This window comes from Astatotilapia calliptera, chromosome 9, assembly GCF_964374335.1.
Source record: "Astatotilapia calliptera chromosome 9, fAstCal68.1, whole genome shotgun sequence".
NCBI classification, from domain to species: domain Eukaryota; kingdom Metazoa; phylum Chordata; class Actinopteri; order Cichliformes; family Cichlidae; genus Astatotilapia; species Astatotilapia calliptera.
Genome location: NC_137430.1, coordinates 13,114,286 through 13,133,113, shown reverse-complemented (window position 1 = coordinate 13,133,113; position 18,828 = coordinate 13,114,286). Strand labels below are relative to the sequence as shown.

Below are 18,828 nucleotides of genomic sequence, written 5' to 3'. Positions count from 1 at the left end.
CTTCTTTAAATCTCAGTGATTCACCGAGATAGAAAACAATTTGAAAGAGTGAGTGGTGAATCAAAGAGAAGAAATTAAATAAACTTAATGCAAACTGCACAAAAGAATGTAAAACTCAGCAATACATCTAGTGAGCAGCACTTCTCTGAGCGAAACGAGCTTCTTGACGTCAGAGGTCAAAGGAGAAAGACCAGATGACTTCATGCTAATAGGAAGGCAGCAGAGACTAAAAATAACCACTCATTTAAAGCAAACTATACAGAAGACCATCTCTGAGAACACAACATGTCAGAATTTGAAGCACATGGGCTAGAAGCAGCAGAAGACCACACTGGCTACAACAGCTGTCAGCTAAGAACAGCAAACTGAGGAAACAGACTCACAAATATTAGACAATAAGAGATTGGAGAAATGTTTCCTGGTCTGATGAGTCTCCATTTCTGCTGTGACATTCTGGGTCAGAGGTTAAACACAAGATTTCATGACTTTCACTTTTTAATATCCTCAAATATTGTAAATTATGATGTTAGAGACTCAATGAAAGCAAAACAAGAATGCAGACAGTATTTAATCATAGAAAAGTCATCACTTGTTGGAAGAAAATGGATGGCACTGATTGCAACATTTACAATATATATAAAAAGTTGACTTTATCAGTCTCCTACTCAAGCCTTCATCTGCCCCACCAACTCTGGTGAAAAGAAGGGAAAAAAGATGTACATTACATGTTAATGTTTTTCTTATTGTTTTATTTTAACTGAGATTCACTGAGTCTTATCAAAACAGCCTCTGTTTTATATTTAAATGGAAAGAAGATAAAATCTACAAGAAATAAAACAGTTAAACAGGATAAAACATGTGTGTAGCTTCCATGTTGAAAAACTGCAGATGAGTTTTAAGTCTTTTAAATCTTTGTGAAAACCACCAGCATGTGGTTTGGCAAGACCAAGATTGAATAATAATAATGGATTACATTTATAATGTGCTTTTCAGGACCCCTCAAAGCGCTTTACAATACCACTATTCATTCACTACAGTTGTAGCCATGGCTGCCATATCACGCCATCGGCCCCTCTGTCCATCACCAGTAGGCGGTAGGTAAAGTGTGTTGCCCAAGGACACAACAACCGAGACTGTCCGAGCCGGCAACCTTCCGATTACAAGACGAACACCCAACTCTTGAGCCACGATCACTCACGATGGAAAAAATCTTCATCTGAAGCTTTGCTGAACATAAGGATTTCTCTCCGGTCATCACGATTCGGCCTTTATCTTGATCAAGTTCTAAATGTTTTGGCCAAAGATTTGTTTGTTGCTTTATAAATTATGTGTAGAGTTCTGAGGTCAACAAAATCTTTAAATTTAAGAGTATTTAATAAAAAGGCTAAAAGGTAAGTAGATTTTAATTTTGAGATTGGACTCTCACTTTTATAAAACTTGTGTGTACTGCCAAGCACTGTTTTAATATATAAATATATTAAAACAGTGCTTGGCAGTACACACAAGTTTTATAAAAGTGAGAGACATCTGAAGAGAGTTCTTAGGGGACACACTCGTCACAAAAGCGTACTCTGACCTGGAAGTCTTGGTTGAATTCATTGACAACCAGTTGCAGTACTCTGGTAGCTTCACGCGTACTGATGGATATATGCTAAATGCAGAGAACATTGACTACGCGTGAGGAAAGAGGATGTGCACTTGGTGTTGACTGAGCTGGATCCCTGAGGGGTGGCATTGAGGCACACAAGACGTCTCAGGCGAAGGCGAACTATTTTTCAAAAGGGCTGAACTTCATCTGGCACCTGTACTCCTACGGCAAACTTAAACCATATGGCATCTCAATCAATGAGAGTGTTGATGGTTTGTCGAGAAAAATAATCTGTCTTAATGCATACACAACAAATAGTAATCTGAAAGTGATCGGGGGGTGTTACGTAGAAGCGGTGCAGCGGTGTAGAGTTGCCAGAGGTGATCTTGGAACTGAAAATGGCCATGTTATAGGCTTTCAGTGTTTCCTTGTGCCCGTGGCTCCTTACGACACCTTTGAGAGTTACCTGGAGGGAGGAAGTACTTCCAATGAAAGAATTGAATACTGGTGGCATTTTCTTCACAGCCAGTGTCTGGAGTTCTGGTTATTCTTATTTGCAGACATCAGAGACAATGGGTACTTTGATGGTGGGTTTCCGGACAAAAACCTTCAGTTTGTTTTGCATGGGTCTTATCCGGGTGAGCTAATAAATTATGTTTTCTTGCATGTATGGATGCATGCGTTTGTGAGTGAGAGATAAAGGGAATGGAGGAAGTGATAGAGAGGGAGTAGAAAAAGTATAGTGAGTGATGAGATGTGGACCAGATTGAGGAAATGGAGAGACTTGCAGGAAGAAAGAGACAAGAGAGGGAGAAGAGGTGGAGAGCAGCAGGGAGTAAATGAAATGAAAATTGTGTAAATACTATAATTTAGGCTTAAGAAATTGGCTACCTTAAAGAACAGTGTAACAACCAAGACTAGAGAAAGATCTGTGTTCAAGATGTTGACGTGGCATATGTAAACTTCTTATCTATAATATTAACTCTTTACAATAAACGCTATCCCCTGGTGAATAAAGCAAAGAAAACTGAAAACATGGCTAACAAACGCATGTAAGAAAAAGAATCTGTTATACAAGAACAAACTTATAAAAGGTATAAGATAAATTCATAATAATTATGAGAACGAGTAAAATAAATTACTACAGTAAACTTTTAGATAAAAAAAATATGAAAAGCGTGGACAGTACTAAATGATATTGTAAATAAAGGAACTAAAAGATTGGAATATCCCAATAACTTTCAAACACAAAATACACTGATCAGTGACATAAAACAATTTGCAAATGGTTTTAATGACTTTTTTTCTTAATGCTGGTCCTGGGTTACCTAAAGAAATTGTAAAAACTGGACACCCTTCTAAAAATAAAACATTAACTATTACTGTAGCAAACTCAGCGGGAGTAGATGAACCAAGCCAATGGTAAAGACTAATGTAAAATATCACAGCATTACAATCACAGGAGTTAGTGTGTGGAACACCTGTACGTATGAAATTAACAAAAGTACATCAATACAAAAAATCATACGATTGTTTAAAAATAATAAATTGCACGGTGGGGCAGCACAACTGACACAGCAACACACACGGGGAAACAAGGAACCAGGAGAAGATCACACCACAACCATAAATGATTAAGAAAGATGAATAAAACTCATATATATAGTTATATATATATATATAGGGCTGTTTTAATTTTATGCATTATGTGTTTTATTTCTATATTTTTGCTGTTTTCTGTTATTCTATTGTTTTTAACTTATTTTCTGTACAGCACTTTGTTCCTGTGCTGGGTATTTTAAAGTGCTTCATAAATAAAATTGGATTGGAACTTTGTGTTGACAAGATTGTTAGTTAAACAATTACAAGTCTACAAATCAGTATTGTTTGTATGGACAGCAACTTTTTTAAAAATTTGTTTATTAAGAGATTATACAAACTTATATACGTTGTATTGTATACATCTTACGTGACATATTTTATCAAACATTTCTTTCCCAATCATTTTAACGTTTTCTTGTTAAACAAAAGACAAATTAAAATACAAAAAACATAAGATAAGATAAGATAAGATAAGATAACCTTTATTAGTCCCACACGTGGGAAATTTGTTTCATACCAACATCATACCAACACAAGAACAGAAAATTGAGAAAAGAAAAAAAAGAAGAAAAAAGTGAGTAAATTAGAAAAAATATTAAATAAATAAATTAAATTAAAAAAATTAAAATTAAACACTATATAAATACAATTTAAAAAATTAAATTAAATTAAAAAAGAATAGAAGGGGGGGGGGGGGTAAATCCTATGCCTACCTTAAAAAAAAAAAAAAAAGAACATTTCAAATTCTTTTCAATCTAGTCGGAGGGTGGGTAAATTGCATTGTTCTAAGGAAAAGATTTGAGATATTCCACAAGAATGTCCGGACAGTATTAAGCCATTGCAATGCAGATGGAAGTAAAATACAGCATTTAGCAAGAAGGGAACAAAAAGCTAAGATCTCAGTTTGCTGGGGAGTTACATTAAGAGGGATCTTTGGAACTCCAAATATGGCAACTAAAGGCTCTTCTCGGATCTGACTTCCAAGAACCCCTGACAGTACAGAAAAGAAATCAGTCCAAAATTGGTTCAAACTTGGGCAGAAGAAAAACATATAATAATAATAGATTGGATTTATATAGCACTTTACAATGCCACTATTCATTCACTCTCACACTGGTGGAGGTAGCTACGGTTGTAGCCACAGCTGCCCTGGGGCAGACTGACAGAAGCGAGGCTAACAAATCGCGCCATCGGCCCCTCTGGCCAACACCAGTAGGCGGTAGGGTAAAGTGTCTTGCCCAAGGACACAACGACCAGGACAGAGAGCCCGGGGATCGAACTGGTGACCTTCTGGTTACAGATATGCTTCCCAAACCCCTGAGCCACAGTCGCAAGGGGAGGTGTGACATCTGTCACATTGGTCTATAATTGAAGGAAACTTTAAACTGTATAAGCTGTAGCCTAGCACATGGTGTACTTGAACGCATGATGAGATTCACCTTATCCCACCATGATTCAAACAGTTCAACACCTAATTCATGCTCCCAGGCGGTTCTGATTTTACCTGATGGATTAGATTCGGTCACCATAAGCATACAATATCAAGTCAAGTCAAGTCAAGTCAACTTTATTTGTCAATTCTGCCACATGTACAGGACATACACAGAATAGAAATTGCGTTACTCTCAAACCCTAGTGATTAGAAAAATGCAAATAAAATAATTAAAAAGTAAAAATTTAAATAAATTTAAATAAATACAATACAATTTTACGTATAACAAAAAAAGCTATGCAATATACAATATACAATATTCAAGTAAGAAGGCATAGTGGTGCAAAATAGGCAAATAGTGCAAATGGGGATTTAGTAGTGTACGGTAAGAGATAGTGTAACAACAAAGGCTTATGAGGTCCAATGCTTAAGCAGTCCAATGCTCCACAAAGTGACTGGAGCAGGCCAGTGAGTGCGTCAGAGAGTGAGTGTGTGTGTGTGTGTGACAGAGTTCAGTGAGACCGTGGTGGAGAAGAGGGGAGAGGGGGGCAGAATCGGGAGGGAGTTTAGCTTCCTGACAGCCTGATGGATGAAGCTGTCCTTCAGTCTGCTGGTCCTGGCCTGGAGACTCCGCAGTCTCCTCCCTGACGGCAGCAGCTTGAAGAAGCTTTGCATTGGGTGCGTGGGATCAGCCGCTATGCAAAGGGCTTTTTTAGTGAGACGGGTGCTGTAAATGTCCTGGAGGGAGGGGAGAGAGACACCAATGATCCTCTCTGCAGCTCTCACTATGCGTTGGAGGGTTCTATGGCAGGACGCATTGCAGGCTCCAAACCACACAGTGATGCAGCTCGACAGGATGCTCTCGATGGTGCCTCTGTAGAAAGTGTACATGATGGGGGCTGGTGCTCCTGCTCTTCTTAGTTTGCGGAGAAAGAAGAGACGCTGCTGTGATTTCTTGGCCAGTGCTGTGGTGTTGTACGTCCAGGAGAGATCCTCTGTGATGTGCACACCCAAGAACTTGGTGCTGCTCACTCTCTCCACAGACGCTCCATCAATGGTCAGAGGAGCATGTTGGGTGTGCATTCTCCTGAAGTCCACAACAATCTCCTTCGTCTTCTCCACATTCAGAGAGAGATTGTTGTCAGCACACCACGTGGCCAGGCGTCTCACCTCACTTCTGTAGTCGGTCTCATCCCTGTTGCTAATGAGACCCACCACCGTTGTGTCGTCCGCAAACTTGATGAAGAGGTTGGAGCTGTGTGATGGAGTGCAGTCATGGGTCAGCAGAGTGAAGAGGAGGGGGCTCAGCACACATCCCTGCGGGGCCCCCGTGTTTAAAATGATGGTGCTGGATGTATTACTGCCGACCCGTACTGCTTGAGGTCTTCCGGTGAGGAAATCCAACAGCCAGTTGCACAGTGAGGTGTTGAGCCCCAGCTGGACCAGTTTTTGAGTGAGCTGTTGGGGGATTATAGTGTTGAATGCTGAACTGAAGTCTATGAACAGCATTCGAACATATGAATCTTTTTTGTCCAGGTGTGTGAGTGCTGAGTGGAGTGCAGTGGAGATGGCATCATCGGTTGAGCGATTGGGCCGATACGCAAACTGGAAGGGGTCCAGGGAGGGGGGCAGGACAGTCTTGATGTGCTGCATGACTAGTCGTTCGAAGCACTTCATCAGGATGGGAGTAAGTGCAACAGGACGGTAGTCATTAAAGCAGGAGGGAGATGACTTTTTTGGAACCGGAATGATTGTGGTGGCTTTAAAACATGTGGGGACGACAGCCTGGATGAGTGATATGTTGAAGATGTCTGTGAAGACATCAGTGAGTTCCACTGCACAGTCTCTCAGTGCACGACCAGGAATGTTGTCAGGACCCGGAGCTTTACGTGCATTGATCCTGCTGAGGGATCTCCTCACGCTGTCCGGGGACAGAGTCATCACCTGGTCACCAGGAGGGGGTGGGGTCTTCTGTGCAGTGGTGCTGTTTCGGACTTCAAAGCGAGCAAAGAAAGTGTTCAGCTCGTTCAGCAGGGGGATAGTACTGTCACAAGTCTGTGGTGGGGGCTTGTAATCTGTGATGGTCTGAATGCCCCGCCACAGGCTCCGTGAGTCTCTGCTGTCTTTGAAGTGATGGGATATTTTCTTGGAGTACTGTCTCTTAGCCTCTCTGATGCCACGGGAAAGGTTGGCCCTAGCTGTCCTCAGGCTTGCCTCGTCTCCATCTCTGAAGGCAACAAATATATATATTTGATAGAGGTGATTTTTGATTAGGCGTAACAGCCAGAAGGTCAACCCATGATGGATCAGCAGGGAGAATTGGGGAATTTGGAAACAGTGATGAGACACAGTCTAATTTGCAAATAGAGAAGGGGCCTGTAGGACTCACAGGCCGTAGGCTCTTTGCCTTTCTTCAGTAAAACTGAAATAGATGCCTTCGTTAAAGTGGGGGGCAGCCAGCCTTTTCTCAGTGATTCATTATATAGATCAAGAAGGAGAGGGGCTAGCTTGTCTTTAAATTTTTTTAACAACTCAGCTGGAAATCTGTCTGAGCCTGGGGCCTTACCGCTCGCATACACTTGATTGAGCCAAAAACGTCCTCTATTTTAATAGGAGCGTCGAGCTGCAACTTTTTTTTTTTTTTTAAAGTGAACATATAAGGAGAAGCATCCACCAAGTATTTCCTGCCATGGCATCCACGTCACCATGGTAATGGCACAGCCAGATAACAACATGAGATTTCAAAACATATGTACATTTAACGAGTTACTTTTAATGAACCTCAACATAATTACTTTTATAATTCTTTGTTATTTATCAGACTCCTGAATAGTATGAGTTTTGTTTTGCTCAGACTCAGTGTTAACTGATTATAGAAATAACCGAGAACTCAGTTAAATTGATTTTCTAGTTCATTCAGAAGTTGTTCCAAGTTACTTCCACAATAACTTTGTGTCATCTGCACATAATATGACTTCTGTGTCTTTGAAATTACTTCAAATCAAGACATGTTAACACAGAAACCTTTATTTATCTCTCATGGCCCTGGTGCCATCTGTCTGCATTGACCTGATAATTAATCAGAGGTAGCAGGGTGTGATACAGGAACTCTAAAAGACACATTAGCGTATGTTTAGTGGTCACTGGCTGAACTGGGTACGTCTCTAATTCTGAATGAGCCAGAGGAGGCCATATCCATGTGTCCGTGGGTTTATGACGAGCGTTGTTGTGGATCGTTAGCCTTGCTATTGTTTACATCGACTTATGTGGGTGTTTTAGTGTCAGAGACTTTTACAATGTAGAGGTGCATTTCAAAGGTGAAAGCTACCATGTGCTACCTTATAAACTCAGTAATGTTCTCCACATGGTCAAAAATATCTTAATTATGTAAGTCATTAGTTGTATGTAATATTGGTATAATTTTGCTTATTTTAAAACATTTTCAAAGATGCTGAGTTCAATTGGTGTAATTTCAGTTGCCACTTTTAAACTGTTTCATTTAATAAAGTTAATGAAGACAAAACGAGTGGTCAGTGGTCATTGTGATATTCAGTGTCAGACTTTTTTAATGGTTTGTCAGAGTTTGAAAAACTTGTTTTGACCTTAAAAAGCTGCTTTGGGTGTTTACACAAAGGTGCAACTGAACACCTGGAGATCAAATTAGTGTGAGGATGCATTTGCAGAAATGATCTATGTGAGTGGAAAGTTTTTTCCACTCACATAGACACTTTCCACTTAATCTTGCTTTCACTCACCCACTGACTGAACAACCCAAAGAACGACCAAATGAAAGACCCACTGAACAACCCACTGAACAACCTACTGAACAACGCACTGAACGACCCATTGAACGACCCATTGAACGACCCACCGAACTGAATTTGGTGTTGATTTTTTTTTTTTTTTTTGCTAATTTAAGAGCAGTTAAAACGGACACTAAAGTAATGGGTAAGAGGTTAAATTGAAAGTAAAACAGTAATTTTAGGCATTACATTTTTGAGATTTTATAAAGTGTGAGGTGGAAGGATTTGGTAAAGCTCATTTGTACGGCTGCTTTCTAACTGTACCTTTTGTTTTCAGACCTCAGAAACAGCATTTTAAAGAAATGTAAATGATGCCAGTTGGTTGAAACTTGGTAGGGTAAAGCGACTCACAAAGGACGAAGCTCAACCCCTCACAATCCTGCCCACACCCACAAACCTCCTTAAAAGCCCAGAATTGCTCTTAAATCAGCCTTAGGATACACAGCACTATCCTGCTTGGTTTGGAGCCCTTTCATCAGAGATACTTTTTCCAGCTTTCCTGTTTTAATCACTGGGACTTCAAAGATGGAACATGGGATGCACTTTTCTCCAGGTATGTACTCAGCATTGTTGCCTGGTGAGCTACATGAACAGAGTTGGCTAATCTCTAAGACAACTTGCAAAAATACTCTTTCACTCTGTGTTGTAAGTCCTGATGGCAGAAGTCACTCTTGGTTCTGAATAATGTATAAATATCCCACTTTTTTTCTGGGAAACTGTTGTGTTTCAGACTCAGCAATTTACTTTTTAAAAACTTTTTTTCCTGCTGTCTCAGAAGAGAAACAAGATTTTGCTGTCCCAAGAAGCCAGGATGGCAACATCACTGCCACTCTGCACCATCCCAGCACTGCTCCAGAGAAACCTAAAGGAAAGGCCCGGGTGGTGTTCACAGAGAGACAGTTGAATATTCTTGTCCATCACTTTAATGCGAAACATTACTATGAGCCAAGGGAGATGAAACAGCTGGCAGAGATGACAGGACTGACCTACAAACAGGTGAGTGTTTTTCAACTTACTACAACATAAGAAATTGAATTTTGGGTCCATTGTACTGACTAAATGTTTTCTGTTTTCTTCCGTCTTTAGGTAAAAACTTGGTTTCAAAACAAACGGAGTAAGTTTAGGAGGAGTTCACATTCTCAGTATGTGAATCAGGATGTCCCACTTCATGTAAGTATCTCCTATTATTAAACAGAATTGTTTCTGATTCTGTCATTATCTGGGGAATTGACTGTATTTAAAAAAGTGTAATGCCAATAATTTAAAACAACTATTCTCGTTTTACTGACAGTCCCCTTGTCCCCTTCAGTTTCAGGGAGAGAGACAGCCCCCGTTCAGGGAGCGGTACACCCAGCACCAGGTAAATTCAATGAGAATGGGTGCAAATAATCAGGCCCACTATTCTCATGCTGTGGGCAATTCTGCGGCTGGACCTCAATGGACCCTCCCCGACTCCCCTCAGATGTTTGGCTGGTCAATGCCACCAGGCAACGGGCATCACGAATACGACACAGCTGTTCAAAACCCAGCAAAAATGTCCAATATGATCGAAGCAATGGGAAGAGCTGTGAGTACTCAGACTGTTCTCATTGAACACAACATGGATAAGATCTTGGAGAAGCTCACGGCTCTTCAACAAGAAATTGACAGACCTGGTGACGAGTGACAGACATTTAGACTGTCTGTGAAATTGGAGGCACCAAACCCAAACATCGTCTCTCCCCTGCATACCGATGTCCCTGGAAAGCCCATCAAGACCTTTTTTTTACTGTTACTGTTTTAGAGTTCCTTTTTTTCCTCTTGTCCCTGATGTACGAATTTTCACTCTCTTTTTGGTTTCTTCCTGGTGCGGCTACATCCGCAGCCCCAGGACACAGGAATTTCATTGCATGTTGTACTTTGTATGACTGTGTATTTGACTAATAAAATTTGATTTGAACACCAGTTCAGCACTGAATGGAATATAAACAACCCAGGACTTTTTGTTTTATTATTTTTATTGTCTTCATGTAGCTCAACAGTCTCAGATTTGATCGCTTTCAGTAAAGGGGGAGGGGGGTATTCAATATCCAATGGATTTTAGAAATATTAGAATTCAGTAGGCTCCGGCTACTGTAAATAGTCAAAATAGCCAAAATACATACTGGGATATCAGAGAAAACACCATCAGAAATTCTGCATATAAGATTAAGAGATGAATTCATCAAAATGTGTTTTGTTTCATTTTGTTGTATTTGTTGTAAAAATATTGTACATGAAGAAAATTCTCTTCCTTGTGTGTGAGAAACTGTAAATAAAATATTAGTTTCACCCATTCAAACTGAACTTTCTACATGTCTTCAAACCTTCTGTCAGAGACTGAACATCCCCATATGGAAAAGAAATAGTAAAAACTTATATGTGATTTACTCATGAAAGTGGCCACTTTCTCATTACTTTCATATATTGTTTTAGTAAGTATCCAAAACATACAAGTTTCATTATCTAATTTTTCAAGGGATCTTATATCTGTTTCCACTCTTATATGCTTTTCATACAAGTTTCACACAAGACAGATCCAAACTTTATAAGATTTATATATATCTTTTCCATATGGGTCCAAATGTTTTAGAGACTTTAAACCTCTATCTTTCCATGTTAACTTGAGCTACAATCCTCTATATTCACAATCAAAGTATGAGACAGATAATCTAAAGAATCTGGAGCTTTCAAATGGACAAAAAGATTTTTCCAGGAATACCTCAAATAACAACCCTACCTCAGACTTCATTTTAAGAAACCTGAGACGATACAGTGGAAAGTTTTTGCCTCTGTGATTATCTTCCTAAGACTCTAAACGTTGGGTTTTATTTTAATTGTTAACAAGTCTGATGCTGATTACTTGGTAAAGCTCCAAAAACATTTTATTGTCACCTTTTCTACTCTCTGCTCTGTGACTACAGAGTCTTGAAATGAAACGTGCAATGTTATTAAATCTTCCCCTTACTGAACCACCTGAAGTCAGCTCATTTAAAGTGTAGGATGCTCCTGATGGCCATGTATGTTTGTACCAGGGCTGTGTTGGGATCTGTCAAGGAATGTTACGATGGGGCACGGTGGCTGGAGGTTGCCAGGTTCTTGCTCACAGTGCCACCATGATCATGACTGGGAAGCGTACCAGAAACCAGGCGCCTTGCAGCAGGAGCACGGTGGTGTCCAGCAGAGCCTGAGTGGAGCTGTCAGAACAGCGAAGCTGCAGGAATGAAAAATCAAGTCAATAAATGAGCAGCACTGAGTCTAATAATCCATGTAATGTTGTCTTTGAGAGTTTCTGAAAAGCATTATGACATAAGGTGTTTTTCAATGTCCTGAATTTGAGCAATGAAATACAAGAGGCATACAGATTAATGAATACATCATTAACTGAGTGAATGTGGATTGATATTGTACATTCAGCTAAGTAATTTCAAAGACACAGAAGTCATATTGTTTGCAGATGACACAAAGTTATTGTGGAAGTAACTTGGAACAACTTCTAAATGAACTACCAAAAAACAAAGAAATTGAAGACTTGGTTTTTCTATAATCAATTAACACTGAATCTGAGCAAACAAAACTCATACTATTCAGGAGTCTGATGATAAATAACATAGAATTAAAATAAATTATCTGAAAGAACAAACTTCTTCCGGTGATAATAAATCACAAACCATCATGGTCATTATGAATATATCGATAACCTGTAAAACACACACAAAGTGTAATAGGGATCATAGATAAAACCACATCAACAGAACCACCAAATCCACTTTTTATTAAATACTCTTAAATTTAAAGACTTGGTTGACCTCAGAACTCTACACATGATTTATAAAGCAACAAACAAATCTTTGGCCCACAACATTTAGGACTTGATTAGGATAAAGACCAAATCATGACGACCTGAGAGAAATCTTTATGTTCAGCAAAGCTTCAGATGAGGATTTCTTCCACCTTGGTCTTGCCAAACCACATGCTGGTGGTTTTCACAAAGATTTAAAAGACTTCCATGTCATCTGCAGTTTTCAACATGGAAGCTACATACATGTTTTATCCTGTTTTACAGGTTTATTTCTTGTAGATTTTATTTTCTTGCCATTTAAATATAAAACATAGGCTGTTTTGACAAGACTCAGTGAATCTCAGTTAAAGTAAAAAAAAGAAATTCAAGAGTATTTAATAAAAAGTGGGTTTGGTGGTTCTGTTGAAGTGGTTTTATTTATGATCCTAAGTCTGTTATTTATCATCAGTTTATCAATGATAGAATTTGTACATCTCCCAAATAGCAGAGTTTTGTTTTGCTCAGATCCAGTGTTAGTTCATTATAGAACTTTGTATCATCTGCAAACAATATGACTTCCGTGTCTTTGCAGTTACTTCAAATTAAGACATGTCAACACAAACACCTTTACCCTCACTTATCTCTCATGGCCCTGGTGCCAACTGTCTGCATTGACTTGATAATTAATCGGAGGTAGCAGGGTGTGATACAGGAACTCTAAACGACACATTAGCGTATGTTTAGCGGTCACTGGCTGAACTGGGTGCGTCTCTAATTCTGAATGAGCCAGAGGAGGCCAGATGCATGTGTCTGTGGGTTTATGACAAGCGTTGATGTGGATCATTAGCCTTGGTATTGTTGACATTGACTTATGTGGGTGTTTTAGTGTCAGAGACTTTTACAATGTAGAAGAAGGTGAAAGCTACCATTTGCTATCTTATAAACTCCAAATGACCTCCACATGATCAAAAATATCTAAATTAGAGGTTTAATTCATTATTTGTATGTAATATTGGTATAATTTGGCTTATTTTAAAACATTTTAAACATCAGGTTTCAATACTCACTGAAATAATGAAGAACATATGCAAAAATATATTTAAAGAGCAGCTGTATTTGCTCTGAAACATTTGAAATTATAAACTATGTGCACAAATCTTCTGATAATAGAAAGTAAATTAATCATCGGTGCAAAGATCAAACTGGCTGCTTGTCTGAAACAACCAGAGCAGGAATTTAAATCAAAATCATCTAACACAGATCTAGTTGACATGAAAGCAGAACAAACTAAACTTTACTCAACTCACCAGTGAGAAATATCCATAAAGATCATGATATACACCAGCTGCAGCTCACAGTCAGCAACTCAACAGGTTTGGCTTTCTTTACAAAATGAGAATTTTTCACATCATATAGTCCATCATGTATTTCAAACACATGAGTAAAGATGTGTTTATTTAATTGATTTAAGCGGATTAAGTGTTTCATATTTTATAAAGTGTGAGCTGAAAGGATTTGGTAAAGCTCATTTGTATGGCTGCTTTCTAACTGTACTTTCTTTTTTCCAGACCTGGGGTCCGTTCTTCGTACCTCGCTTACTACATCCAAGATCAAATCATCGCGCTAACTTTGAGCTCGCTAAAATCCGGTTCTCCGAACACACCTGTTGTTGACGATTAGTACAGCTGGATGAAGTAATGTGAGATCACTGGGTGGCTTAACAGGGGCTACGCATCGATAGTAGAAACATTGATTGGCAACCCTTTGATTGGTCGGCGAAAATGTCGAAGGAGCGCGTTCGGTATTTTTCGGCAGCAGAGCAAGAACTCCTGATTGAGGGATTTCAGGAGTTTCAGAGTTTAATTAAAATGCAAGGGAACACTGCAAAGGCTGCAAAAGCAAGGAGAGAGGGCTGGCAGAAAGTTGCTGACAAATTAAACTCGTAAGTAATGTAATAATGTGACAGTGGCAGAGAAAAGGACACTAAAGAAACTGATGGACATTATGAACAATGCTGGGCATCCTCTGCACACGGCCATAAACAACCAGAAGAGTCTGTTCAGTGACAGGTTGCTTCTCCCAAAGACAAGAACTAACAGACTTAAAAACTCCTTTGTCCCACACGCCATCAAACTGTTTAACTCCTCTCTGGAGGGGAGAGGGAGGGGAAACAGGAGGACAAAGGAGGGGGGGAACAACTAAGCTGTAGTGCCTCTTCACCTCACTGTACAATACCTTGTGCAATACTTTTTGTAAATAGTCAACGGTGCAATAGACTCAATACTTGAAATGTGCAATTCACTTGTATTTTTTATTCCTATTTATCCCCTTTGTATATTTGTTTCTATCTATATCTATCTATCTATCTATCTATCTATCTATCTCTATCTCTATCTCTATCTCTATATCTATATATATATATATATATATATATAAATTCTGTAACTTTGGTCGTTGCTGTGCTTTTTTTGGAAATCGAATTTCCCAGAAGAACCCACCCGAGGGATTAATAAAGTTCTATCTTATCTTAATAATAATAATAATGGATTGGATTTATATAGCGCTTTTCAAGGCACCCAAAGCACTTTACAATACCACTATTCAGTCACTCTCACATTCATACACTGGTGGAGGCAGCTACAGTTGTAGCCACAGCTGCCCTGGGGCAGACTGACAGAAGCCAGGCTGCCATATCGCGCCATCGGCCCCTCTGGCCAACACCAGTAGGCGGTAGGGTAAATTTATTATATTACACTATATTATATTATAGTATAGTATATTACATCATATCCTCTTTCACATTAGAGCCACGACAGGACCCACTAGAACATGGGAACAAGTAAAAGTGAAATATAAGAATATTCTACAGAATGATAATATTTATCACTTATATTGCTTTTAGTCTCTTGGAAAGAGACCCTGAAATAATCTGTTTGTTTGTTTATAACAGCAACCAAGAAAAGGGCAGAGCAAAAAAAGACAGGTGGTGGGCCTGCACCCCTTCGTCAACAAGTTGGTTAAGTAAATAATACCCTCACGGGAAAATCGATATCTCTCTATGAGCACACTGTCGCACTGAGCTAAAGGATCCTGACTATCCCGCAATATACGCTGAATTCTGAGGACTCTCCTTATCAATCTTGCACCTTCCACAATGGGTGGTTCGCGTATACGGACAGGACATGGCTGCGACAGACTTCCCAAATCCACCTTCGCTTTTATAGCCGTGGTCTCTCATCTTGATTACACGAAGTAATTTACTATTACTACTCTAAAATATGAATTACATCTGAAACAATCAAATACATGAAATAGAATGATTAATAGTACATTTCCCTTTTTTTTAGGAAATGACCTGTATGTATCTGTATGAAATCAATAAAAGGATCAAGTACTGCATTAACTTTAGTTACATTGATAATATTTATTTATGGTAAAACAGTGGTAAAATATCGCTTTTGCTTTCATATAAATGAAGCGGACATACCTGAGTGGCCGCGATCTAATCCTGTTTACGTAAAGTAAGCCTGCTCCCGAGCAGGTTTACGCTTACGGATCTGTTGCTATGACAGCAAATCCCAGATGAGCTTCGGGGAACTGAACGATCCAAGATCACGCGAAATCGTCAACAATCAAATCCAGCTAACTTACTTAGCGAGGTACGAAGAACGGACCCCTGAGAAACAGCATTTTAAAGAAATGTAAATGATGCCAGTTGGTAGAAACTGCCTGACTGCTTGCAAAGTAACCAACAAAAGAAGAAGCGCAAACCTCCACATTCCTGCCCACACCCACAAACCTCCTTAAAAGCCCAGGACAATTGCTCTTAAGTCCGTCAGTCTTAAGTTCCTATCCTGCTTGGTTTGGAGCTCTTTCAGCAGAGATACTTTCTCCAGCTTTCCTGTTTTAATCACTGGGATTTCAAAGATGGAAGATTATGGGATGCACTTTTCTCCAGGTATGTACTCAGCATTGTTGCCTGGTGAGCTAATATGAACAGAGTTGACTAACCTCTAAGACAACTTGCAAAAATGTTCTTTCACTCTGTGTTGTAAGTCCTGATTGCAGAAATAACCATTTCTCCCTCCACAGTTGAACAGAGAGTCCACTTTAAATCCTTTTTGGTTTTAAAGAATCTACAAATATCCGACCACTTTTCCCCCCCCCCAAGGTTGTGTCAAACTGTTGTGTTTAAGACTCATCTATATAACCTTCGTTAATTTTTCTGTTACAAAGTCAGTTGTGCCAAAACATATCAGCAACTGACCCATGTGGACCATATAGACTTGTGATTACTTCTCTTGTGTCTTTACCCTCACAGACTCGTGGAGTTATGACAGCGGGGTTGAAGGGAGTCTTCCCTTGGAAGAACTCGCTATATGGGCAGAGAGTGCTCTACAAATGGAGATGACCAACAAAACTACTGATACCTCTGAGGCTGTTTCCATCTCAGTCTCAGAGCAGAAACAAGATTTTGATATCCTGATTGTTGCTCTGATATGTATTGTTAATCAGCACCTCAGCCTGACTGGTGGGCCTGTTTGTGCTTAACCCAACTTGCAATGTTGGTTAAAGTTAGCACCTAGTTTTCTTTAGATCTGTTTTCTCAGGATTAATAAATGGATATGGTTAAAAATTTTCCCCTGTGGCTCTGCTTTGTCTGTCCTGACTTAGCCGGGCATTTGACTATTCCACCCAGCATATATATTTCTGGTGTGGGCTTTCCCACCAGACACTGCTTCCACAGCTGATGCTGTTTGTTAGCACCTCATAAGGAGAAGCATGTCCTCACCTCACCAAAAGTGCTCTATGACCACTGGATTTAGATCAGAGCAGAGAGTTGGGGTGAGGGAGTGTTACGTCCCCCCCAAAGGGGTCTAGGCATGCGAGTGAGGGGACCAGTAACAAATTAGTCCAGAACAGTCCAGAACTCCTCAACATAGTGTCCCAAGTGACAGCCAGATGTTTTTTGAGCCATCACATATGGAGAACCCAGCGGATAGCTAGAAGGCCTTACTGAAACACTTTTCAGGCGCTTCTTTGCTAGGTCATGGCGACAGGCATGCTGGTTAGCCAGAGGTGCAGGTTGGAATGGTTGTATCACACCCAATCTGTCACACTGTAGGTCATCTGGACCTGAAAGACTGTCAACAGGTGGCGGATCACAATTAGTCGATTTCTGACAGGGACCAAATGACACCACCGAGCAATTATGCTCCAATTGTCGTCTCGGACTGGCAACTTTGTCCGTTTGTGAACCACGATTGACTCCTTTCAAAGCAGAGCCTTTTTGCTTTGAGTGGGCATTCAAACAGTTAGCAACCAGGTGGCCAGGTTTGTGGCAGAAGAAACAGAGCTGTGTTTTGGCTCTTGAAACCACACCTGTATCAGCTTTGCTAGCTCGTACACTCCTAGCCCTTTAGACTGACTGTTTCTGTTTGTACGTCTTACAATTTGCTACTTGAAACAGAAAAACACTTTGGTTTTGCCTTGGGACGGGACACAGGTACCTCGCTCCTTGGGTACTGCACAGCTGGCACATTGCTAACCTTCACTGAGGCATCGCGTCGGTCGTGCTCAATAACACTAGTTTTATGGGTGAGGGCAAACTCATCAGCCAGTGCTGCAGCCTGCTGTAATGAGGAAACCTGTTCACTGAGGTATACTGCAATCTGCTTAGAGATACGGTTCTTAAATTCCTCCACCAACATTAATTCACGCATCAACGCCAGGTCAGTAGCTTTGCTGGACACACACCACCGATCAAAAAGCACACTTTTCTTCCTTGCAAAATCTCGGTAGGATTGATCCTGTCCCCTTTTTAATCCCCGGAAACGCTGGCTATAAGCTTCTGAGACTAGCTCATAAGATAGCAGGATGGCACTTTTCAGCTTGTCATAATTCAGACTGTCCTGAGCTGACAATGAGGAACAAACTTCCTGAGCCTTACCTACCAGCTTACATCGTAGCAAAATAGCCCAAGAATCCCGTGGCCAGTGCAAGGCTGCAGCTATATGCTCAAAGGACTCAAAATAACTGTCAACCTCGATGTCGTGAAACACTGGAACCAGACAAATGTTTTTCCCCCACATCAAATGGTGTGTCTGCCTGCCGAATGGAGGCAGTCGGAGGAAGGGAAGCCTGCTGGAGTTCCAACTGTTGCAACTTAACAGCTGTGTCCACCTTTTTCAATTCAACCTCCTTGGCTCTGGCAAGCTCTGCGTCTAAAAGCTTAAGCTCCAACTCCTTTAGCTGGAACTGCCTCTCATGATCCTCCTTTTCCAACTGAAGACGAGCCAGGCGGACATGTAGCATAGCATCGTGCTTTGAACCTACGGATGACTCTATGGAGAGTGGTTCAAAGTGAGGCAGTGTCATTGGCTCGTCCTCAGGCAGCCACTGAGCAACAGGTGTAGACACTGATGGAGCTACAGCTTGAGCTGGCACCTGCGGAAAAGGCTGAGACGCTACACCATGCTCAAGTGGACTGGCAGACACTGGCAGGGCCACTATCCCTTTCTCCACCAAGCCAGACACAAGAGCAGCTTTCAGCTCAGCCTTACGTAGAGCCGTGGAGACAGAAATGCCATAAAATGATGCGACC

At 40.4% G+C, this 18,828-nt stretch overlaps 1 protein-coding gene across 2 annotated transcripts; it reads left to right on the top strand.

Moving 5' to 3' along the window:
• Nucleotides 1-8,827: 8,827 nt before the first annotated feature.
• On the top strand, nucleotides 8,828-10,387 carry LOC145430918 (homeobox protein NANOG-like). Of its 2 annotated transcripts, XM_080305955.1 has the most exons (4): nucleotides 8,828-8,978; nucleotides 9,201-9,421; nucleotides 9,512-9,595; nucleotides 9,735-10,387. In XM_080305955.1, exons 1-4 carry the CDS (start codon nucleotides 8,951-8,953, stop codon nucleotides 10,089-10,091), a joined length of 690 nt encoding a protein of 229 aa, XP_080162081.1. In that variant the 5' UTR covers nucleotides 8,828-8,950; the 3' UTR covers nucleotides 10,092-10,387. The 2 variants fall into 2 exon arrangements, with proteins under 2 accessions (XP_080162081.1, XP_080162080.1); XM_080305954.1 differs by lacking the exon at nucleotides 8,828-8,978 and having other exon boundaries at nucleotides 8,994-9,421; nucleotides 9,735-10,226.
• The last annotated feature ends 8,441 nt before the right edge of the window (nucleotides 10,388-18,828 follow it).